This window comes from Rhincodon typus, chromosome 6 (genome assembly GCF_021869965.1).
Source record: "Rhincodon typus isolate 14 chromosome 6, sRhiTyp1.1, whole genome shotgun sequence".
In the NCBI taxonomy this organism is placed as follows: Eukaryota; Metazoa; Chordata; class Chondrichthyes; order Orectolobiformes; family Rhincodontidae; genus Rhincodon; species Rhincodon typus.
In genome coordinates this window covers 32006541-32031540 of record NC_063337.1, presented here as the reverse complement: position 1 = coordinate 32031540, position 25000 = coordinate 32006541, and the positions used below count along the sequence as shown (strand labels likewise).

The 25000-nt window shown below is 39.9% G+C and overlaps 1 protein-coding gene across 1 annotated transcript; it reads right to left on the bottom strand.

Annotated features, from left to right (window-relative positions):
• Positions 1–6328: 6328 nt before the first annotated feature.
• Positions 6329–24894, bottom strand: LOC109915475 (high affinity cationic amino acid transporter 1-like). The gene is made up of 6 exons (XM_048597829.1): positions 24284–24894; positions 22386–22488; positions 21554–21762; positions 19170–19336; positions 18178–18286; positions 6329–9799 (listed from the first exon to the last, which is right to left on the bottom strand). The coding sequence occupies exons 1-6, from the start codon at positions 24405–24407 to the stop codon at positions 9606–9608; spliced, it is 906 nt and encodes a 301-aa protein (XP_048453786.1). The 5' UTR covers positions 24408–24894; the 3' UTR covers positions 6329–9605.
• Positions 24895–25000: the final 106 nt, after the last annotated feature.

The window sequence follows — 25000 nt, the reverse complement described above, 5'->3', positions numbered from 1 at the left end:
GGAGAAGAGCTGGAAGGTTGATTGGTTAAAACAGACCAAATAGTTAAGTAAACACTGCAAAATATTTGAGGAAAATACTTAAACTGTTCAACAAAAATATATTCCACTTAAAAAAAAACTGAGAATGAACCAAGCTAGGGAAGTTGAAAACGTTAGATTTGAAAAAGAAAATCTTATAAAATTATGAAAAAGCGTGAAGGGAGAAAGATGGAATGAGATTAAGAATAAACTAACCAGGAATATAAAAATGAGTGACAAGAGCTTTTACAAGCATACAAAAAAGGTAAACAATTGAAATAAGTGTTAGTTCTTAGGAGCAGAGACAAGAAAAAGTGTCAGGATAAAACTAGGATTTTCGTAATATCAGGATGATTCAGGAAACTGATAAGCTTGGCAGGAGGGACTCATTTCTGCTGGAGTAAGAGAATGGTGTAAGAGGAATGTGATTGGACCGGTATTTTAGGAGCACAGGCTAATCCCCTAAGGTACATGGTCTTGAATTGGCAACTGGTCAAATTTTAAACTTAATTAACAAAACATCCAGAAGTAAAAATGAAACTAAGTGTGAAACTATCAATTGTTGTAAAAACCCCTTCGCATTTACCAATGTCCTTTAGGGAATGAAATCTGCTGTCCCTACCTGGTCTGGCTGACATGTGGCTTCAAATCCTCAGTAATATGGTTGACTCTTAACCCCCAGAAATAGCCTTGTAAAGCATTCAATTGTAGTGCATTTGGGATGGATGGTAAATGCTATCAATGTGACCATAATGTTCAAGTGCCCACGCTTAACATAATTGGGAGGTTGGGGGCAGGAGTTTTCAATCATAGAATCACAGAATCCTGACAGTGTGGAAATAGGCCCTTTGGCCCAACAAGTCCACACTAACCCTCAGAGCATCCCACCCAGATCCATTCCCCTATAACCCATGTCCCTGAACACTATGGTCAATTTAGCATGGCCAATCCACCTAGCCTGCACATCTTTGGACTGTAGGAGGAAACCGGAGCACCTGGTGGAAACCCATGCAGACACAAGGAGAATGTGCAAACTCCACACAGACAGGCACCCAAGGGTGGAATCGAACCCAGGTCCCTGGCACTGTGAAGCAGCAGTGTTAACCACTGAGCCACTGTGCTGCCCCAGTTAAGGGGCTAGTGTGGTTGCAATGTTTTCAAATCTGTTTTCTCTACAACCCACGCCCAAAACAGGAGTGAGGGGGAAAAAAAAGCTCTAGCGCTAAGACCGGCTTCTATCAGCCATTAAACCACACCACGGAGCAGGGTCAGTTGCAAACCTCAGCAGGAGGTACCATGGCCTTATACTTGACTCTCCATTACCATAGTTACATTCATTTCAACGGGTAATCTACCCAGAGTAGCTCAGTGCCGTGGTGAGCACAGTCTGGTACAGGCTAGAGAAGGAGGAAATGACAGCAGTCTCTGACAAGGCCCTGCTGAACCCAATACAGATGAAGAACCTCTGGACTTGGCCATTAACGAGCTCATGGAGTTGAACAGAGAAACAGAAGTCTGCAAGATGTGCTCAGACTGGAGTGAAAAACAGAAGACTGTGCCCAGAACAGTTTCTGATGACATGTTCTGTAATGCAAGTGTACGGCTGCCTCCATGGGATAGGTGATGATCGCAGTGGAAAGCCAGATCCAGCAGAACCATCATAATCTGCTGGCAACGCATGGGGACCTTCACTTTATTGCTCAATCCACGGCTGCATTCATTCACTGGCTACGAGAGAGGGGACAAATGACTTCTACGTCCCTCCATGTGCCCCATCACCCGATGGGTGACAAAAATGCCTTTGTTGCACCTCCTGTGATCTGTAGGTGCCTAGATACCCAAAGATTGCCAGAAGGGCACCACAGGGTTGCCCTGCTAGACCATGTCCTCTTTACTAGGCATCCAAATGCCTCCATCAAGTCATGTCAAGGAAGTTGCACCTGTATCTGTGCAGGAGATCCTCAGTGGGCCAGAGCCACTCCAGGTGTTGGACCACCAGAGGAATGATGTCAAAATTATACCAGCAACTCAAGGTGGCACTAGAAAGTGGTTGTAGGAAAAATTAAACAACACTGAAGTCATTCTGGGGGCATATGTGTCATCCTTCATTACAAGTTGGCACAAATATTGTCCTGTGGTCTCTTTCAACTTCAGGCTTTGGACAATTTAGGTTTCTCTTGTAGAGCATCTTGAGGGATGCTGATCACCGACTACTCAAATGCGCATCATATGGAACACTGCGGAGACTCTCATTCTTTGCTGTCCTCACAGTAACAAAGCTTGTAGAATGCAGGAACCTTAAACTGGATGTTTAAGGTTTCAACAATCAATTAGTGTAGTTTAGCCCTTCTACAGCTGGATAAATTGCTCCTTGCAAACAGATTTGACTCATAAAAGCACATCTCACGTAACCCTTTACCTATGCCAAAGGGGCAATTAGTGGCAAGATGTACTTAAGCCAATAATGATACTGCATGAATTATATCTTTTGAACACTTTGAATGATAAGGTTTTAATTTGTTAATGCAGTCATTCAACGTCAAATCTAGTCTCAAATCAATTCTCCCAGTTCAGTCTCCATCATCTCAGTGCAGCCCTGGCTTCTTCAGTATCATTATCAGTCATCCATCTCTCCCTCTTGCAAGTTCACACTGTTGTACAGCTAGGTGTGCAAGCCAAAATGAACAAATACCTTGCTGAGTCTCCAGAATATTCAAGAGCTGGAGTGCACCTCCTGAGTGGTCCAGGCAACAGAAGGACATGTTCAGAAGATGAAGTGCCTATTCAATAATGGCACTCAGATGATGCACGGGCAGCACTGTAGCTGATGACTTCCATCTACACTCAGGCCCGTTAACTGAGTAATACACACACTTATTAAATGATAAAGTGTTCAAGAAGCTAAAACACCATTAAAAAATGTTCTTTATTATTTACATTATTGTAAGTCAGCAAAAGCAGATATATGCCAAAACAACCCATTTGTTACAGATAAGGAATAAGATGCACATTCATAAACAACAAAATAATACTTAAGTCAAAATCTGCTTTTAAAAATGATAAAAACATGCAATCAAAATTGATACAATGTAACACCCATTGATTACAAGCAAACTGCTCCAGTCAATAACTTGCTATAAAAGAGAAAACAAAAGCACAAATGTATGACTTAGATTAGGGTTTTAATTTACATAAATACAGATCCTCAACCATCTGACTATGTACAGCAGACCATTTCATTTAGTATTGAAAAGACAAGGCTATTTACATGATATCACTAAACATTCAATGTAACTTTGAAAATATAATAGTTTGCTTCAATTTTGTATATAATAAGCCTTTTAAAAGAAAGGCATTCTTTGTCTCTTAGAAAATGCCATGATTACATGTTGTTTGAACATTATAAACGAATCAATGTTGAAAATTTTACTGGTCTACTATCAATATATATGTAGTGATTCAATCATAGATAATTATTATACTGCAACATCCTGTAACTCAACACATTTCATTGAAATGGTGAAGTATTAGTATGTTATGTGTGAATTATGTATCTTGTCCCAGAATTATTATACACCAATACTTCTTCAACATCTATGACTAATACTCCAAACATTTATGCAGTGATTTCAAGTAAACAGCCTGATATAGCCATACTTGGTGTTGAAAATATTCACAAATCATTTAGAAAGAAACTACATCTTAAAAGACATATTGGTCAAACTTTTATGGTCAATGTAAAGTTACTGTATAGTAATTCAAAACGATGCAGCAACTCGGACTGTGGTCCTAAATCTACTTTCCTGCTGAACACCATAACCCTTGACCCACCTTGTTAATCAAAAAAAAACTGTCTAACTCCACCTTGAATATATCCAACTGGCCTCTACTGCTTACTGGAAAAGGCATTCCAAAGACTAATAATGCATTTAGGGAAGAGTTTCCTTATCTCCTGCTTAAATGGGATGCCCCTTATTTTGGAACCTTGCCCCATTGTTTTGGATTCCCATGACAGGAAACAGCATCCACCCTGTCAAGCTCCTTTAGTCTTCCAAACTCCAGCAAGTATAAGCCCAACATGCTTGATCTCTCATGATGCCACAGACCTCTAATCCCAGAATACTGCCTGCATCTTTGAGGTCAGATCACTTAAGTAGGCCTAAATGAACCACTAATGTAGATTCACCATTCCGAAAGAGCTTACTCTGGAAGTAGGTTAGGAGACAAGCTCCTACTTCAAGTTTGTGCAAGCTGGATGCACAAAGTAAGGCTCGTTGTCAGTAGTTACCATTCCATTTGCATCTTTTTAAAATAGATGCCCAGGTAAATAAGGGAGGATAGATAGGTCATGACTTCACTTGCATGGGCTTACCAACTTCCGCCAGACATATACAATTGTACCTGTACTGGGCCTTGGTGAGACCACATCTGGAGTAGTGTGTGCAGCTTTTCTCATTTGAGGTAGGATGTTCTAGCTATGGATGAAATGGAATGAAATGAAGGTTTACCAAACTAAGACCCCTGATGGCAGGCCTGACACGAGGACAGACTGGATCAGTTAGGGGTATATTCACTGGAGTTTAGAAGAATGAGGGGGAATCGCTTAGAAAAGTATAAAATTCTAACAGGTCGAGGCTGGGTAAATGAAGGAAGGATGTTTCTAATGAGCAGGGAGTCCAGAATTAGAGGTCACAGTCTAAGTATATGGGATAGGCCCTTTAGGACTGAGATAAGGAAAAATTCCTTCACCCAGGGAGTGATGGGCCAGTGGAATTCTCTGCCACAGTAGGTGGTTGAGGCCAAAACATTGAATGGTTTCAGGAATAAGTTAGATATAGTTCTTAGGACTAAACGGATCAAAGGATATGGGGCAAAAGCAGGAACAGGGTACTGAATAGGATCATCAGCCATGATCATTTTAAAGGGTGGAGCAGGTTTGAAGGACCAAATGGCCTACTGCTGCTCCTTTTTTTTTTAAAAAAACATTTCTATATCCCACACCAACCAAGAAATGAGAAAGGGATAGAGACTCCGCACTAATATCCATGTCCTCCCACCTCCCCCTGCCATGCCTGGGAATTGAACAAATATCTAATGTATAAATTGGCCCTCGAAGTCTTATCAATGGACAGGGACCTCTTTTTCAATTCAAGTAATTACTTTGATTAAACTATTCTGGGGGAGAACAAACGCCCCCTAGAGATAACCTCTTGGCAAATCATAGTTCCACAACGTCTGCAACTTCAGCCCATTCTGTTTTTAATATGTGGGCAAAGACAGGATTTCCCTAGAGTTCTGCCTGCGAGAACCTTTTTAGATACTTTATTAAAATGCTATGATACCTTATCAGAAGGAAGACATTGTGTTCTCACTGATAAGCAACAGCCACTTTCTTAGCGACTTCAATGATATGCACACAAGAAAATGGTAAGACCAAGACTTCCCTTAGGTTGTACCTAGTGAGATGTCTCCTTAATTTTAACAGGTTCCTAATAAATAACTATAAAAGTCTGACCATATTATGTTTTGTGCTACTCAAATTTTCATTTTTTTTTTAAGGCCGAAGGCATAGCACAGCAGTAGCCGATTGCACATTACCTATCTGTTCTGCTCTGAATGCAGACTTAAGCACCATGCAAAGCACTCCACCCATAGCTATTCAAATAAAAATTAGCATGTGTTATTAAACCACACTTCTGTATCATCTTCAGTTTTCTTTTATCACCATCACAGAACAGAGGAACAACAATTTTTTTTTCCTTATTTAATCTTTGTGGTATTTCCTACAATCCCAATTGAACTGAATATCTTTCAATATGTCAAAGTGACCATTATTTAAAACAGGAAAAATGAATAAAACAAAAGTAACAGATTGGTGCCATTCATTTTATTGTATTTCAAACCTTCCTGAATCTGGTGGCACTTGTGTTTGTTTGTGCACGTGTAGGCATTGTGTTTTATAAGGAGATGCAAGTATTGATTAAAGATTGTAATTCTGAAAATCCACTGAGATTTGCCTGTCAGAAAATGACAGAACTGTGCATAAACATCAAATACACGTCACCCAAGACATCGCATTAACTTGATACATCTTGTTTACGTGCTATTTCATTTTAGAATAAGAATCCATAACCAGAGTCTGATATATTTGAGAACCATCATTTTCAATCAAGGGTGATTTCACCGATCCTGTGCCCCCAAATTGTATAATTACCCTCACAGTGGTACTAATCTGCAAACTACCATATTGCACAGGGATCAGAATCTCTATGCTGTTACCCCGCCACAAAAGCAAGCATCTACATTAAAATGTGCACAAATTAGTTTATTTACAAGTACAGCCAGCGTCAGCATTTTCACAGCATGAATGGCATAGAGCTCACTTCAGCATTCTGGTATATATTTATTAGACTAGGATAGAAACACTGGGGCTAATTCTGCATGTATTCACTGACCGGAAGTCATGCCTGCCGGAAGACCTCAGGGCTGCTTTCCTTGATTTTCTAATATGCTAGTTAAACTCCTAATTAGCAGCAAACAATCATTAGCCCTCCTAATGCATTTTCTCCCTAGATACAATCTGATCTGCTGCATTGTTCCTACATTTTATATTTCAGGACAGATACACATCTTTCTGTAATATGCATTACCTACTTTGAGCCACATGAAAACCATGGTTATCCTTTATATTTCATATATGTTAATCATATTTCTAAGTATCTTTATTATAGTATTTATTAGCTGACTGAAAATTGACGTCTTGAAATTCAGCTCAAGCTAAAAGCTGATATGTGGAGCTTTCATATTGGGAGGGTTTTTGCCAGAGTGAATATTCTGCTTGCTAATTTATGACCGGCTGATGCAATGCGCTATTCTCTGATGAAAAACAAAAAGATCTGAAACAGTAGTTGGGCAAATATGTCCTTGCCTGATGTGCCCTAGCTGTTACTGTCAAGATTCTTACGGAGAATTACCATGTAAACTCTAATCTGTTGGTTGCACTGCATCAAAAAGCAGGTCCAATGATGTATGGCACATGTAGTGCAGTCACATTCAGCTTTAGGCTTTAATTCTGAAAAAAATATTTTAATATCATGACTTGAAAAAGTGAATAGTGTTACTTACTTCCTGATTATACTACAACAATATTAATTACCACTGGTGGGTCATAAACTTAATTTAGTTAAATCAATGAAATATGACTAGAATGTCTCCAATTGTTCAATGCAACAACAATCTAAACTATTCCCTATGACCTGCTCTCCTCAGACAGCTCACTGCCCTCTGTCATGGGGTTGGCTTTTAATGTCTGTCATTAATACATACCTAGAGTTCCCATTTTCCAACAATACGATGCATCATAATAGTTATCGACATGATACCAGATGGAGTTCAAAGTATTGCTTAAGGTGATTCATTTCATTGTAATCAAAATGTTCAATGTGATACAGAAAGAAAATTGGTTGTTTTGCAATCCCCAGTGGCCTCAAACATTGCAGTTCTTTCCAGATTTACTACCAAAAACTCCACCTTTCTAAATATGATTGGGAGTGTAACTTGACTTCTCAAAAACAACTGACTGTGCTAAATGATCAGTATGGCCTTTGGTAAGTGGTTTTGCAAAAACTGAAGATGGATTTTAATGCTGTAATCTTGAGGACATTAATTTCAAAAGTATCAGTACCAAATCCTGCTGCTTTTGCTTTACAGCAGGCAATAAAGAGACTTGCTCTGCTAAAGTATCAACAGAAATTGTTGCAACTCACATTAATATAACGCAGCGTATAGTGTAAACTGTCGCTCAGTAGCTTTAGTGATGATTGTTTCTAAAGCACAAACCTCTGGGCAAATTAACGTACACATGGATTATAATCCAGTAACATTAAATAAACTGAGAACAACTTTTTTTCAAAATGAGAGACATCTGTCCTTCACATCATTAGAAGTGTACACTGCGTTAATTATAGATGCTAATCTATTTATTCATTAACACAATGGCCTACATTGTATTAACAGTGATCAAAATCTTAACTGGTATTTCTTAATATCATGGATGATTCATTGGATGTTGATTCTGTAATTCCTTCCACAAACATCTTTTGAAAAAGGTGCTAAATCCACTACACATATGTTGGCAAGAAAAGTACACTTCTACTGTTGAAACTATTGAATTTCAATTTCAGCAGCTTGTACAATTACATTCTTCAATCTTAGTATCTAAGCACTTCAAGCTCATTTACGGCCAGTCACTGGGGTGCTAGGTGCAAAAGAAAGCATGGAACAAGAAAAGACCACTTTACTTAACAAAGCTTGTACAGATTCAACGGCCATATCATGGACTTTATCCAATTAATGTTATTTCCTGTGAAAAGCTCTTCCGGGTTTTTATTGCTTTATGAATACTTATTAAAAAGCTATTCCAATTTGAGAATTTATATAATTGATCTTTCATGGCTGAACCCAATGTTCACCTAGCTATTTTTAAAAGGTGTTAACCATGACTGCTTTGGCTGAAATCTATTCAATAGATCCATTAGGAGGGGAAATTTTTTCTTGTGGTAGTTTTGAGATTAGATTCCTTTGCCACTTTAAGCCAAAGGCAAAACACTGCATCCTTTTTCAAGTTATTAAGATTCACTACCACAAGTAATCTGTATAATTATCCATTGTGGGGACAACATTGATGAGGTCAATGCAACAACATTAAATGCATTTCTGCAAAAATTAAGGCAAGTGAGTGTAACGTTCCCTATCTGTAAGAGAAAGTGAATATGGACTATAGGAATTAGACTAAACATTGAGTTGATAAATTAAATCAGAGGGCTAATTTGCTGCCTAAATCAGCAAAACAACTGCTTCTGAACTCTTTTTAAAATTACTAATAGATTCCTTTCTTTGACAATAAAAAGATAAAGATTTTAAACAGTGTTTTGGAAATTTTGTCTTAAGGTAGTCAAAGGAAATAATCTGCAACTGAATCTGCAATGGATTGAAAATTAAAGTGTTCACTTCGAGACACAGTGGCCTGCACTGTCAAGCTGTAACTAAAGTAAGGAAATGCAATGTACACAGATTCTTAAGCCCAAATAAAAATAGATATTATTGTACTTGCTAGAAAAAGCTACTTTATAAGCACTCACGCAACCAGGAAAATATTTTTGAAAAAATATATATCCAACCACATTTTTTGTATACATGATCAGCAGCTGAAAATTAGCATTTTTAAGATTTCAGCAATTCTCATAGTTAAAAACCAATAAGTACCCTAAATCTGACCAGCTCCGAATCTGTATTAAGCACTTTATTTGAATCAGCTAGTCCTTTGGAGTAATCAATGCTACCATTGTTTTGGAGGGCGTAAAAAAAACAAGAAAATGAAATCACATAGCAGCAGTGTTGGCCTTTAAAGCACACAAATGGTCAGCAAAACAACTTAATTAAAACCCTCACCGGTGTGCGTGTGGGGAGGGAAGAAAAGATTTACTCCCTGTGAAATGCAAACAGCATTCATTCAGCGGTGTTTCTTTTTCAAATTTCCAAGATACATACTGCTTGCATATTTGCAAGAAATAGATCCCTCCATTGGTTTAAACATCAACCTCGCCATTGCCACTTTCTACAACATACTCTGTGTCATTCTGCAGAAAAGCTTCCTTCTCTGGAGGTAACGCTTCACCATTTGATGCGTCCTTAAAACCCCTTGCAGTTCTGTCAGCCGGAAAACCGGAAGGGTTAGACTCCGAGCTGTTCCACATTCCATAAGCAAAGTAAATAATGCATCCTGGCAGAAAGAAAAAGGAACAAAGGATTCTTACTTTAAAATAATCAGATTTGAAAATGAAGGAATAGATCTCAAAAGACTCTACCGCTATGACAAATTTAACTAGACTGTCAAATAATAGATTTCCAACCCAAGAAACTTGCTATTTTCTAACCAGCAATTGCAACTAGAAAATTAAAGAATTTTGGATGAACTGATTCAGATAGATTTCCCTTTCAAGGTGGAATGCTACCTCAAGCTGCAGCCTGAGCCAATTAATTACACTGAGGGTATTATTCCAAAAATCCATTTTGGTATCTATTAATCTGAAATTAATTTCCCCAGTTACCAATAACTGGAAATCTTCAGTGCCTGCAAGGACATCCAGTGGATTAGGAATTTTTTCTTGGAATGGCTAAGTACATATTTTGTGCTTTGTGCCAACTGGATCCAATTTTATCTGGCAATGTTCTGTTGCATATTTTTTCAATTCTTGCAATTTTGTAGCTAGTTATTAGAAGTTGAATTTAGAACAGTCATGGAGTGCCTTCCTTCAAATAATTTATGTATTCTACAGCTGTTTGAGTTTTAATTCTACTAAGTGTAGGAATTGCCAGGACAGCAAATGGGGGAAGCGAATAATTCCATTTTTAATGGAAAGTTAGGTAAGTGCCTGAGGGACAGTTATTTACAAATGGTATTAATGATTGAGATAGAGGGATGAATATATCTAGGTTTGCTAATGATACAAGATGGGTGGAAATGTAAGCTATGGGAAGGACATAGAGGCTGCAAAGAGTTGTTGACAGGGGGTTAAGATGAGTTGGCAACATGTTGGCAGATAAAGAATAGCCTGGGAAAGGTTATGTTCTTCACTTTGGAAAAACAGAACTTTTTTAAGAAAGGAAGAAACTTGTAAATGTCAATGTTTACAGAGATTTCAGTTTACTCATACAAGGAACACAATGTCAGTATGCAAGTACAAAAGCAATTATGAAAACAAATGGCACATTTGCCTTTATTGCAAGGGGTTTGAAATACAAAAATCAGATAAACTTTACTACAAAAGTCCAGGGCTTTGATATGACAAAAGCTGGGATACTGAGTATAATTTTAACCTCTACATTTAAGGAAGAGCAGGCTTGCATTGCAGGCAGTGGAACAAAGATTTAGAGTCAGAGTCAGTCATACAGCTTGGAGACAGACCCTTAGGCCCGTTTTGTCCTTGCTGACCAGGTTTCCTAAATGAACCACTGCCATTTATCTAGGTTTGGCCCATATCCTTGCCTATCCATGTACCTGTTCAAATGTCATTTAAATTATGTTATTGTACTCACCTCTGCCACTTTGCTCCATATACATACCACCCTCAGAAAAATTTGACCCTCTAGTCCCTTTTAAATCCTTCCCCTCTCACCTTAAACTTATGCCCTCTAGTTTTGTACTTCCCCTACCCTGGGGTGAAGACCTTGACTATTCACCTTATCATCATTTTCTAAACTTTTATAGGTCACCTCTCAGCCTTCTACACTCCAGGGATAAAACAAAAGTGCCAGCCTAACCAGCCTCTCCCTATAACTCAAACCCTCCAGTCTCAGTAACATCCTTACAAATCTTTTTTGCACCCTTTCCAATTTAATAACATCCTTCCTAATAGCAGGGCAATCACAATTATATGCAGTGCTCCAGAAGTAACCTTACCAATATTTTGTACAGTTGTAACGTGATATCCCAACTCTAGCACTTAATGCTCTGACCGATGAAGGCAGGCAAGCCAACCTTTTTCACCAACCTGCCTACCTGTGACATCACTTTCAAAGAACTATGTACCTGCACCCCTACTCCTTCTATTCAACAACACTCCTCAGGGGCTCAACTGTGTAAATCCTACCCTGGTTACCTTGCATTTATCTAAATTAAACGTCATGTGCCATTCCTTGACCCACTTGCCCAGTTGATCAAGATCCTGTTGTACTCTTAGATAACCTTCTTCACTGTCCACTATACCACCAATTTTGGTGTCATCTGCAAACTTACTAACCATACCTCCTTAATTCTCATCCAGATTGTTGGTTATCACTTTATATAAACAGTGAACCTAGCACCGATCCTTGCAGCACACCACTGGTTACAAGCCTCCAGTCTGAACAACAACTCTTTAACCACCGGTTTCCATCTCTTACTGCCAAGCCAATTTTGTATCCAACTGCCTCTCTCTCCCTGGATCTCATATGATCTAACCTTACTAACTAATCTACCATTGCAGAACCTTTTAGAAGGCCTTGCTAAAGTCCACGTAAGCAACATCTTTCACTCTGTCTTCATCTATCTTCTTGGTCACAGGTTCAAAAAAATTAATTAAGACACGATTCCCCACACACAAAGCCGTGCTGACTATCCCTAATCTGTCCTTACCTTTCCAAATGCATATAGATCCTGTCGCTCAGTATCCCTTCCAACAACTTACCCATCACTGACGTCTGGCTCACCAGGGTAGATTCCTGGCTTTTCCTTGCAGCCTTTTTAAAATATGGCACAACATTAGCCAGCCTCTAATCTTCCAGCACCTCATCTGTGGCTGTCAATGATACAAATACCTCTGCTAGGGACCCTGCAATTTCTTTCCTAGCTTCCCACAATGGCCTGGGATAAACGTGATCCGGTCCTGGGGATTTATCTATCTTTATGCGTTTTAAGACCTCCGGCACTTCCTCTTGTCTAATGTGGACCATTTTCACGACATCACTATCTATTTCCCCGAGCTCCCTAGTTCCACATCATTTTCCACAGTAAATACTGATGTTAAGTATTTGTTTAGGATCTCCTCCATGTCCTATGGTTCCACACATAGATGGCCTCGTTGATCTTTGAAGGGGCCCTGTTCTCTCTGTATTTGCTCATATGCCCTTAATATACATGTAGAATCTCGAATGATTCTCCTTAATCTTATCTGCCAAAGCTATCACATGTCCTCTTTTTGCCCTCCTGATTTCCCTCTTAAGTGTACTCCTGCATCCCCTACACTCCTCAAGGGATTCATTTGATTTTAATTGTCTATACCTAATGTAAGCTTCGTCCTTTTTCTTGACCAGAGCCTCAATACCTCTAGTCATCCAGTGTTCAATATTCCTGCCAGCCTTTCCCTTTATACTAATTGGAATATTCCATCCCTGAACTCTCGTTATCTCGCTTTTGCAAGCCTCCCACTTGCCAGATGTCCCTTTACCCGTGAACAGCCTACCCACAAGCAACTTTTGAAAGCTCCTGACTAATACATCAAAATTAGCCTTGCCCCAATTTAGAACTTTAACCTGTGGACCAGGCCTATCCTTTTCCATAACTATTTTAAAAGTCAGAATTATGGTCACTGGCTCCAAAGTGTCCCCCATTAATACCTCAGTTACTTGCCCTGCCTTATTCCCCAAGAGGAGGTTGAGTTTTGCCCCTTCTCTAGTAGAGGCATCTATGTATTGATTGAGAAAGTTTTCTTGAACATGTTTAACAAATTCCTCCCCATCCAAACGCTTAATACTATGGTAGTCCCAGTCTATGTTTAGAAGGTTAAAGTACCCTGCCATTACTACAATTATTCGTACAGCTGTCTGCGATCTCCCTACATATGTGCTCAGCAATTTCCCACTGACTACTGGGGGACCTATAGTACAATCCCATCAAAATGATCACCTCCTCTTTCTCAGTTCCCTTCATTCGGCTTACTGGATAGGTCCTTGCAGTTGACAGGATTGTAGTATGATGACAGGCTAAGTAAATCAGGCCTACATTATTTGATATTTACAAGAATGACAGGTAATCTCATCTCATTGAAACATACAAACTTATGAAGGGGCTTGATACGAAAGACACTGAGAAGTTGTTTTCCATGCCCAGGTAACTTAGACCAAAGGGTTAGAGACTTTAGAAAAAGGGACAATCATTTACGACTGAGATGGGGACCAATTTCTCCACTCAAAGGATTGTGAATGTTTGGAGTTCTGAATACGCTGACGGTTGTGGATGCTCCATCATGCGATCTATTTAAGATGCTCAGGGAGTGAAGGTGAAAAAGTGCAGCTGTAGCATAAGAACAGGCATGCTTGTAATGAGTGGCTGCATAGGTTTGATGGACTTCATGATCTGTCCAGCTTCTATTTCTTACACTCACATGAACAGATTTACACGTTGACAGGATGGGACAAAACAGAGTGGGAAGAGGTTCATGTGAAGAAGAACAACCTGCATCTTTCTGTACATTCTGTTTAATTCTACGACTATGGTGGAAATAGAACCGTATCTTGTAAGTGTTACCATGATGAATGAAATCATGATCTATGGTGCAATTACACTTTAAAAATAGGAGGTTTGAAGTTTTCTAGTCATAGAATTATCTAACATATAGCATTATGGCCTACAACTGGAATTTCTCCTCTGGCAATCAGTACTGACCTGTCTACAGGCCAAGAACAGGAGCACTTAGAAAATAGGACTACAATATTTAAAAAGTTAAGAAGGGGCAGAGATAGTAAGAACTGCCGACGCTGGAGTCAGAGATAACACAGTGTGGAGCTGGAGGAACACAGCAGGCCAGGCAGCATCAGAGGAGCAGGAAAGTTGATGTTTCGGGTTGGGACCCTACTTCAGAAATGGGGGAGGGGGAAGGGAGCTCTGAAATAAATAGAGATAGGAGGGGTAGGGCTGGGGAAGGTAGGTGGGATAGTGATAGGTGAGTGCAGATAGGCAGTGGTGGGAATTGGTCGAGCAGTTTCAGGGCTGAAAAGATTACCAGAGGGTTGCACTGGGAGAGAGATCCACTGAGGTCTTTCCGGAGGGAGGAGGATAACTTCTTCAAGGTGGGCATGCTTGTGGCAAATAGCACCAGGAAGAAGCAATGTGCATTAGGAATACACTGAACTGGCTACTGGGTAATAAAAATGAGGCTTTGTGGCAACTTTAAAGCCTCTATTTAAAATGTAAGACTTGACAGAGGTTTCCTAAAGCAAAAGACAGATCAATGCCTCAAAAAAGTACAAAATGACAATGATCTTCTGACAGCTCTTGGAAGAAGCAAAATAAAGAAATAAAACATTGCTGTGAAACCACAGGGAAAACAAAACTTCACATAAAAAAAAAAGCTCAGGTGGCAGCACATGGAAAGGATAGCAATATCTGGTCATAAAGTTTGAGAAGATTTGTAGCTCAGGTTGTGGACGAGGTTGTAGACTTGCTTGCTGAGCCAGTGTGTTTGATTACAGATGTTCTGTCACCCTGCTAGGTAGACGATAAGGATACACGAACGCCAACTAGCCACCAAGAGACATGACCAATTCTCACTGATCTCAATACACATGGACAAAGAAGCACACAAATTCGACTGGGACAACACATCCATAATAGCACAAGCAAAACAGAGACATGCCAGGGAACTCCTGGAGGCCTGGCATTCCAACTGGAATTCCATCAACAAACACATCGGGACCAGTTCACTGAAAAACAGAACCAGAAGTAATGCCAACCACCCCAGCAAACCGAGGCATATAAATAACAAGCGGGACAGAACACCAACGCTTCACCGGGGGTGCACTGACGATGTTACCTAGCAGGGTGACAAAACATCTGCAACCAAACACAGCAGCTCGGCAAGCAAGTCTACAACCTCAATGTCTGATCATATTGGGTGGAGGCGATGGCCTAGTGGTATTACCACTGGACCGTAAACCTAGAGACCCAGGTAATGTTCTGGGGACTGGGGCTTGAATCCAACCATGGCAGATGGTGAAATTTGAATTCAATAAATATCTGGAATTAAGAGTCTAATGATGACTATGGATCAAATGCCAATTGTCAAAAAAACCCATCTGATTCACTAATGTCCTTCAGGGAAGGAACTGCCACCCTTACCTGGTCTGGCCTACGTGTGACTCCAGACCTACAGCAATGTGGTTGACTCATAACTGCCCTCTGGACAATTAGGGATGGGGCAATAAATGCTGACTCAGTCAACGATGTGCACATCCCGTGAATGAATAAAAAGCGTCCTCTCTCAACACAAGAAACGTAGACAAGTGCCATGAAACATTCAATGCCCTGCAAGGGCAGATCAGGTAACCACACTGACTATTTTCTTCGTTGGCACCACAGGCAACAACATAATGCGCACCCTCTCAACTTAACAGCTGTGGACATAACTTTTCACTGAACTTTGTTTAAGGGAGTCAATCATACATCAATCATACATCAATCATGCATTGAGCGACGTATGTCAGCATCTCATTCAGCAATTAATTATGTGAAGAGTTTCCAAACAACCTCTCTTACAATGTATCAGCAGATCTGAACACCAGCTGTCCTGGGAAATATGTCTTTAAAGTTAGCCCTTTCTTTAATTCCTGAATTTTGGTGGTCAAAAAAAAAAAATCAATGAGAAGTAGGCAGAGGCAGAACAGTATAAGTAAAATAAAGGAAGTTACAAGACTGCTAGCGAGGAAATCTAGCCAGAGATAGTAAAACTTGGGCGTTAGAGTGTAGTTACCCAGGTTAATGTGGGAACTGTAGGCAGTTGTCATGGCAACTGCATAAAGCAGCAAACGTCAAAGAGTTTTAACCCCTTTCACAGCCTCCTTACTCCCATGGGGTTATGCTTACCTAAGGATAGCTCTCCTTTTCCGCAGGCCTATCACAGCAGTGACTGGATGAGGAATAGATCAAAAGGCAGGAAAGCTCTCTTGTGGGACTATGAGGATTCAGATAATTACATTGAAGTCAAGGCCATTCAGAACTCCCAGGTTTCTGTTCCAACTTCTTCCATATTAACCTGTGTCACCTACTTTCCCACTGCCCCTCATCATGATCACTAACTCATTTATTAGACAATGCAGTCACTCTGTAACAGTACTGTCAACGTGTATTAAAGCGGAACTTCAAGAGTTCATCAATAACCTCAATAATTACCAACGATTACAGAAACTTAAAGTTACAACAAAGAAGGAAAGCATTAATTTCCTAGAAACCACAAAATTGAAATGAACACAAAACAGCAGGCATAGTTAGCACCAAATGGCATTTTTAAAATAACTGACACCTCTATACAAAAATAAAACAACTCTAAACTACACTCTGAAATGGTGTGGACAGACAATTCAAGGGCAACAGCGAAGGACAACAAATGCTGGCCTTGTCAGCAATGCCCACATGCCATATAAGAGTTAAAGAAAATATCTCTCTCAGACAGGGGACGTCATGACTAACATAGATCCAGCAGATATACACAAAGCAGGAAAATTTTAAGTCAGCTACTACCCTTTTTACCGATTTTAAATCTAATCTCAGATTTATATTTAACAACTCCCACAGCATTTATTGCACTAGCCTCCACGACATTCCCCTCCATCCTTCATGTAGAAGCATCTGAACAGACGCAGTGTTATAGTAGAGACTGTAAGCTTTCCTGGCTTCAAGTTAGTGGAGTATTCTGTTGTTGACCAGTTTAAAACTGTTCACTTTACAGCAACTACCTCCATCCACTCCACATCCCTCTTTGTCCCTTTCTCCCATCAGGTCCCAAGGCGACATTCCCCTTTGAGCTTCGGGCACACTCCTCTTTTTTTCTTCACAATATTCCCTTTAATTTTTCTTCCTGCCACGTGGAGCGCTGAGGTCCATGTGCAGCAGCGGCTTTCGAAACAATTCCCAGCAGCCAGACGGTTTAGAGGGAATGCTGCAGACTAGGCTGGTGTCGGAAGTTTAGACAAGCGAGAGGCAACTTGATTGGAACATATAAAATCACAAGGGATGTTGACAGGGTGGATGTGTAGAGGACATTTCCATTTATGGAAGACCTCAGAATAAGGGATCCATCAGGGTCAATCATTTACTATAGCGATGAGGGCAAAAGTTGCTGTCTGAGTGGATCGAGAGCCTTTGGATCTCTCATTCTGAAAAAGGTGGCAGAAGCAGGGTTCTTGAATATTTTTGAGGCAGAGGCAGATAGATTTTTGGTAAGGGGTGGGGGGTGTTATTAGGGGTAGACAGGAATGACGGTTTGAGATTACAATCAGATCAGTCACAATGTTACCGAATAGCAGAGAATGCTCAATGCGCCAAATGGCCTACTCCTACTCTTGACTTGTATATTTGTGTGGTGGTTAAGGGGACATATTTGATACAATTGCAATAATCAAAACTGAAGACGGGGTGTCCTCAATAAAATTCATTCTTGAACAAATGCCCCAAAATAAATGAACTAATTCTTGTTCTCACTGCAGTTTATGGGATGTTTGTGCACTCAACTTAAATACAAAATATCAGTCACCGCACTTCAAACAAACTGAATGGCTGTGAAGTGCTTTCAAGTGGATTTAAGCATCTGAAAGGCAATTTGTAAATGCAAATAGTTTCTTTCTCACCCATCACCATCCAGATAGAAAAGCGGATCCAAGTGCCTCTATCCAACTGCATCATGAGGTACATATTCACAAGAATGCTGACAATTGGTAAACAGGGCAAGAGAGGTACCTGAAAAATCAGGACAGAAGCTTAGAGAAACACAGAAAACCCAAGCTTCACCACGATAGATCCAACCCAAAACCATTTTCCCATGTCATTCCCTTGGCAACCTAAGTAACCATAAATCTGTCTTGAACATACTCTTATTCTTACTGTTATTCTTTTTAAATCCACACCTTTACACTGTCGTTTATCCAATGTGCTCTAATTTTCTTCACTAATCTCTCGAGTGGGATCTTATTGAAAGCCTTCTAAAAATCCAAATTGGATACGTCCATTGCTTGGCCCTCAGCTACACTGCTAGTATGTCCTCAAAAGAAAACTCCCAAGGAAGTTTATTAAAAATAATTTCCCTTATATTAATCCACGTTATAGAGTCACAGAGTCATACAGCACGGAAACATACCCTTCAGTCCAACTAGTCCATGTCGACCATAATCCCAAGCTAAAACTAGTCCCACCTGCCTGCACTCAGCCCATATCCCTCCAAACCTCTCTTATTCACGTACTTATTCAAAATGTCTTTTAAACATTGTAACTGTACCTGCATCCACCACTTCCTTGGGAAGTCCTTTCCACACACAAACCACTCTACGTAAAAAAAAATTGCCTCATGTCCTTTTTAAATCTTTCTTCTCTCACCTTAAACATATCACCCGTGTCTTGAAATCCCCCCACCCTAGGGAAACAATACCTCCATTCACCTTATCTGTACCCCTCAATTTTAAAAACCTCTATAAGGTCACCCCACAAGCTCCTACACTCCAGTGAAAAAGTCCCAGCCTACCCAGGCTCTCCCTATAACTAAACCCTCCAATGTTGACTCTGCCCAATCGTTAAAAAAAGGTCTAACTTAAATCAAAACAGTCAAGCAAACATTAAAAGAAATTACCTTAAATGACAGTTTTGTTTTACTTTCTGGCTGCCTCCAGATGATACCAGTTAAAGTGGCACACAGAAGAATCACAACAACAATTAAACCAATACACCAGGCTTTCCCTTCGAGTAAAGGATTTTTCGCATAGACAGCCAGCAGACAAAAGATTAGGATAAGAACACCTGCAACAAAAAAAGCATTGTATATGACACTATCACATCAGCGAAACTGTCCACGTGGAGCTTGCTCAAGCCTTTTGTGCTGGTTCTGTATTTTCTTACTCAGACCCATAAAGACAGGAGACTATTTCATTATTTAACCTTGGTTTTACATTAGCCACAGCACCAATTCTCTGTTTTTATCCTATATTCATAAAGTGTGAATTCATTAACATTGATTTTGCATTTACTGCTATCTACAGAAGTACATTTCACATTTTCCAACGTAGTGTGAAAAAATGCCTGCAATCATATGCAGCTCTAATTTTGAGATTATGTTCCCTTTTCCTCACAGGAGCAGGAGGAAGACTTGGGACTCATCTAATTTAAACTTTTTTTTGTTATTTCAAACACTTTGATCAAATTATTGTTTAGTCTCATCATTTTGGATAACCATAAGCCTAATTTTAATCTACTCTTTGATCATTTTTTTTTTCATCGTGTTACCCTGGTTAATTGTCACTTGAGTTCCAACAAAGCCAATAATTCTTCCCAAGTTGGGGGTCAGGACAGAAACCCAAATAGTACTGCAAATCAGATGTAGGGAATATTTTCATGGATGACCTTACACTTCCTTGTTTTAATGCTTCATATCTCATCTAATGAAGTCAAGCACCTTTTCAATTTATTTAATTACCTTTTATAGCTGTAAGCTAGCCTTCAACAATTTATATACACAAAACCTTAAATCACCTTTAACTGGTCCATCTAATACCAAGGTATCAAAGTTCACCAGAACCACTTTGCTACAGCACTCTATGCCTCTACTTATAAAGCTAAGGACCACTTTCTTCACCTGTCCTGTTATATTTAATGATTTGTGCGCAAATATGCCATTCCCTCTGCTCTTAGACACTTTATTTTATATTGCCACCCCTTGTTCTCCTGACTAAAAATGTAACAATTTATCCTTTTCTACACTAAATTTCTGCTGCTTTGTGTCTGCCCATTTCCATCAACCGGTCTATGGTCTCGAGAGTCTATCACTGTCCACAATTCTTTCAAGTTTTATATCATCTGCAAATTCTGAATTTGAAACCTGAACATCCAAACCCATGCCATTAATACAGGTCAGGAAAAGCAGTTGTTCCAAGATTCCTGGGAATCTTGAGATCTCCAGTCTGAACAAAGCAGCGGTTTCCTGTTACTCAGCCAATGTGTATCCATGCTGCCATTGCCCTGTTTACTCTATGGAATCAAACTTTGTCGCCAAGTTTATCACACTCACTCGATTTTTGGAAATTCAGATACACATCAACACTGTCAGTTACGTATTCATAAAAACTCAACCATCAAGTGAGTTAAACACAATTTGTCTTTAACAAATCTGTGCCATCTTTCCCAGTTAATCCGCATTTGAGCAGGTGGCTATTATTTCTGCCCCAGTTTCTTATTGAACAATGGCTGTTTGAGATTTTTGAGATATTTTAGAGGTCATGCAGAAAGTGGAACAAGTTTGCATTGCATCTTAATTACAAACCACATTACATGAGCACACTATCTGGGATCAGAATGGGCCCTGTGGGTGAAATCTAGAATTTTAATTGATTTGTAGTTTAGGGAGAACCAACACCTGGAAAAATGTCATGTTCTCAATGCTCCTGCAGGCATTCCATGACGGTGAGTTTACTTTCAGAAACAATGCATATGCCGTTTGCAGGAATTATTATTGAAGTGCAGACAAAATAGTATCCAGTGGAATTGATAACTGCCAATACTTCGAGAGTTACCAGCTGAACAGTCCATACTGCAGATAATGTCTGGAAGGCAGACCTGACTCAGTGCTTAGCTCCTTTGTGATGTAAATAGAAAAAGAACAGATCTCGTCCAACTTACTCAGATAGAACGCTTTGCACAAGGGAAAATAAATAGTCTGCTTGGAGCAATCCTGCCTGCCCATGATTTCTCAGTGTCACTATTTGTTACTTCACAAGCAATGTTGCTGCTATCGAATCAAGGAAATAAAATTAGTGTAACAGAATCCAGTTCTGAAAAACTCAGAACATCAATTCTGCTTTCTCTCCACAGATGCTGCCAGACATGAGTTTCACCAGCAATTTCTGTTTTGGTTTCAGACCCAACATCCACAGTTTTTTGGTTTATTAAAATAAAATTAACTTTGGTTAAGAGAAGTTTTAAGTCTAAAATCAATAGGAAACAACTTAAAAGATGGTAACTTACCAATTAAACACACACACGTATTAACAATAAATCCTGATTGTTTGGAAGGGAGACTACTTTCAGGGAATAACAAAGTGTTCAATGAAAATTCCTCACTCTCTGGTAAAACGCCTACTTGGGAGTCACTAGTACTGACTGATTCATTCATATCAGCATCAGTTGTGTTGGCCATTTGATATGTTGCATTAGAAAACTGGTCAGGTTGGTATCTGCAAAGAGAAATGAGTCATTTGAATCATTCCAGAAATCTGGATAATGCAGTAACTAAACACAACACAGTCTTGTTTTCATTTTAAAATGGACTAGCAGGGTGTGAAGTGAAAAACTTTACATCTGGTTTCTCCAACAACTTACTAGGAAATGCCCTGGCCAATTGCACTGAGTTATTAAAACCAGGAAGGTATTGAAGTTGATGTGCCAAATCAAGTTTACTCAGTCAAGGAATAGAGAAGGCAGTGCAATTATCTCAAGGCTCCTACATAAAAGGAAGATTTAAAAATAAAGGCAGGGGCTCCTGCTCCCATCTGTTGCGGCCACTTCAGAGTGCGCAAATCTGAACATCAGGGAAAGTTAGAATTAAAGTCTGCAACATTATCATCTCCCTTTAGCCCCAGAAACTGAATACCATGCAAAAGCTCACTGTCTGGTGTTGCACAAGAACAACAAGTGGAAAATACCTGAGGGTTTAATTACCCACAGCTTCACAGCCTAACCTGAACTGCAGCTTCAAAGACAGATAAGCCAGGAGAAGATTTAAAGGGTTGATAAGGAAATGAAAGTGAATGTGAGAGGTGACAACATCATTGGCCCCTGAAGAAACAGACATAATTACCTGAGCACCAAAACACAAGCAGCCACCAAAGAGTAGGCAAGAAGGGTTCCAATTGACATCAGATCTACAAGGTCCTTGAGGTCAAACAAGAACGCCATGATTGCTGCAGTAACAGAGCAATGTAATTGTGAGTTTCTACAGAACAAGCAGTTTTTAAAAACACAAGCACTAAGAAAAAAAAATCAGTGCACATTTCACTACAACATAGCTTTCCCACTGGTGAGTTAGCCAGCTGCTAGCTCATTTCAACCCGAGTGTAACTAGAACAATACCAGTAGGACAAGTAGCAGCTGACTGAAGCTTAAACATACAGCCACATCCAGCCTTTTACATAGATTTTGTTAGGAAATAAGGACTCGGGTTACATTATGGAACAAAAAAAATGCTTGGATTGCCAAAATTAAATTTATAGGGATATAAGGAATTATAGTATCTCTTAATTGGAAATGGTCATTGCCTGACACTGCATGTTACTCGCATCTCATTAGAGAGCTGGATGGTGTGCAGGTCTTGCTGCATTTGGACATGGACTGCTTCAGTACCTGAGGAGTTATGAACAGTGTTGAACATTGTGTAATCACCAGCATGCATTCCCACTTCTGCCCTTAGGATGGAATGGTGGTCATGGATGAAGTAGACAAAGGTGGTTGGGCCTAGAGCACAACTCGAGTTTCACAGGCAGTGCTTTAGGCCCAGCTATCCTCAGCTGCTTCTTCAATGATGCCACAGCAATTCTTTTCGGAGGAATTCAACAGCATTAAAAAGTTAGCAACAAGAAATAAATACTCACACGTATGCAGTGTTTTACTTCACCGGAATACCCCAAAGCGTCACACAACTATTTTAGGCAACCAAAGCAGTCATTCTACATTAGCGGCATCCCGTAAGCAGTGACATGAGAAATAACTCTGTTTATGAAGTGGATTAAAGGAGGAATACTTACTAGGCTACCGTGAGAGTTCTCTGCTCTTCACTGATCAGTGCCCTCAGCTAGTTAGCATCCACCTGAGGCTGTTGCAATTTTGGTTCTAGAAATCTAATGAATGCAGTGCAATTTTCCAAAATGACAGGTAAATCCTGATTTTTGAAACAAAAGTATCAATAAATGCAACACCTGAAAAACTGCGGTGCATTCACAAGCACTTCTTAGCTGGGTAGAATATAAGAAACAGGAACAGGAACAAGTGAAGACTATCAAGCCTTTTCTCCGTTTGATGTGATCAGGGGGATCCACACCACTTTTCCACTTGCTCCCTATCTGCTACGTGTCACTAAGAAACCTAAAAGCTACCTGCCTCAACATGAAATACAACAAAGCTTGAGCAGACTCCTTTGCAGCAACACAAAAATGCCACAATGTTCTGATAGGCAACCTGCATTAACACATGTAAAACAGGGAGAACATTTGTCATTTACGAAAAATTACTGCCTTTTTCTAAAGTAAATCTGTTTTCAGATGGACACAATGCACTGGCCTGCAAAATAGATTACTGGTAAGTAAACGCAGCCTTGAGCCTGTCATAGTTTCAGTGCAGATCCAGTGCCAGTCAGAACAATTCTACCACCAGCTACTGGCAGTGCAGTGACCAACTTAGAAATTCAAAGTGTTCCAATTAATAACGAGAGAAATGTTAACAATACTTGTATGATCATCCACAGCACAATCTTGTTCTGCCTCTTTGCTAAAGGATACTACCTTGTCGCAAGAAACTCCTGGATGGAACTGGGAAAAATGTAAATATGTAATGTATGCAACTCCTGAGAAGTTGTATTTTTAAAGTTATTTAGCTGGTGCTTACATAAAAGTTAGATGTGCAACCAGGGTGCAAGGTTAGAGGCTCAACAGGTACAGAAGCACACTTCAGCCCACGCCTTACAGCTTATAATGGACAGCTTACCAGAAAGAACCCCAGCTGCAATTGTGGAAACTATTGGGGCTTTTCTCTCACTCACTCCAGACAGAAATCTGAATAGTAGACCATCCCGTGCCATAGCAAACACGATTCTTGGTAACGGAAACATTGAACCCAAAAGGCTGCAAGGGAGAAATCAATTACATGATTCATGTGGTTGTGATTTGACAGGGAAAGTAAACATAGTGGTACCAACATGTGACAACAGGCCTTAAACATCATCGAACCACATTTGATTGTTCCTTCTCAGCAACTGCAGCAATCATCGATTGCTTTTGAATCAATGCTCTCGCTCATTGAAAAGGGACTGCAGATTAGAAAGTGTCCTTGTGACTGGCACAGAGCTGGGCAAGCAGTGAAACGGGACCTCAGGCACACGGTTTCAGCAGTTCCGCAACATTGTGGTTCTGCCGTGGAAAGATGTCATACAGCATCTGGTATTTCTTCAGAGCGGGCAGAGGGAGATTTAAAAAGGCAAGTGGGCAATGGTGGCTTCAACAACTCTAATAATTGGCTCCAAAGCGGTGTCAGTGGAGGTCAGAACACAAACTCCTCACTCTATTCAAACAATGGCTTGAGCTAATGACAAAAAGGAGAGAGGCAAATAACTGGGCTACGTATCTTAAAAACAAAAATTACCACTTTACGTTATCAAAAGTAGTTTGAAAAGGAAGAGTTTGAGCATGTGCCAGTATTGAGAAA

Coding starts and splice junctions, on each gene's coding strand:
- LOC109915475 (XM_048597829.1), bottom strand. CDS start 24,407: ATGTTTCCGTTACCAAGAATCGTGTTTGCTATGGCACGGGATGGTCTA. Junction 22,489..24,283: donor TGCAGCTGGGGTTCTTTCTG/GTAAGCTGTCCA, acceptor CTGTTACTGCAG/CAATCATGGCGTTCTTGTTT. Junction 9,800..18,177: donor TTCTATCTGGATGGTGATGG/GTGAGAAAGAAA, acceptor TCTTTCTGCCAG/GATGCATTATTTACTTTGCT.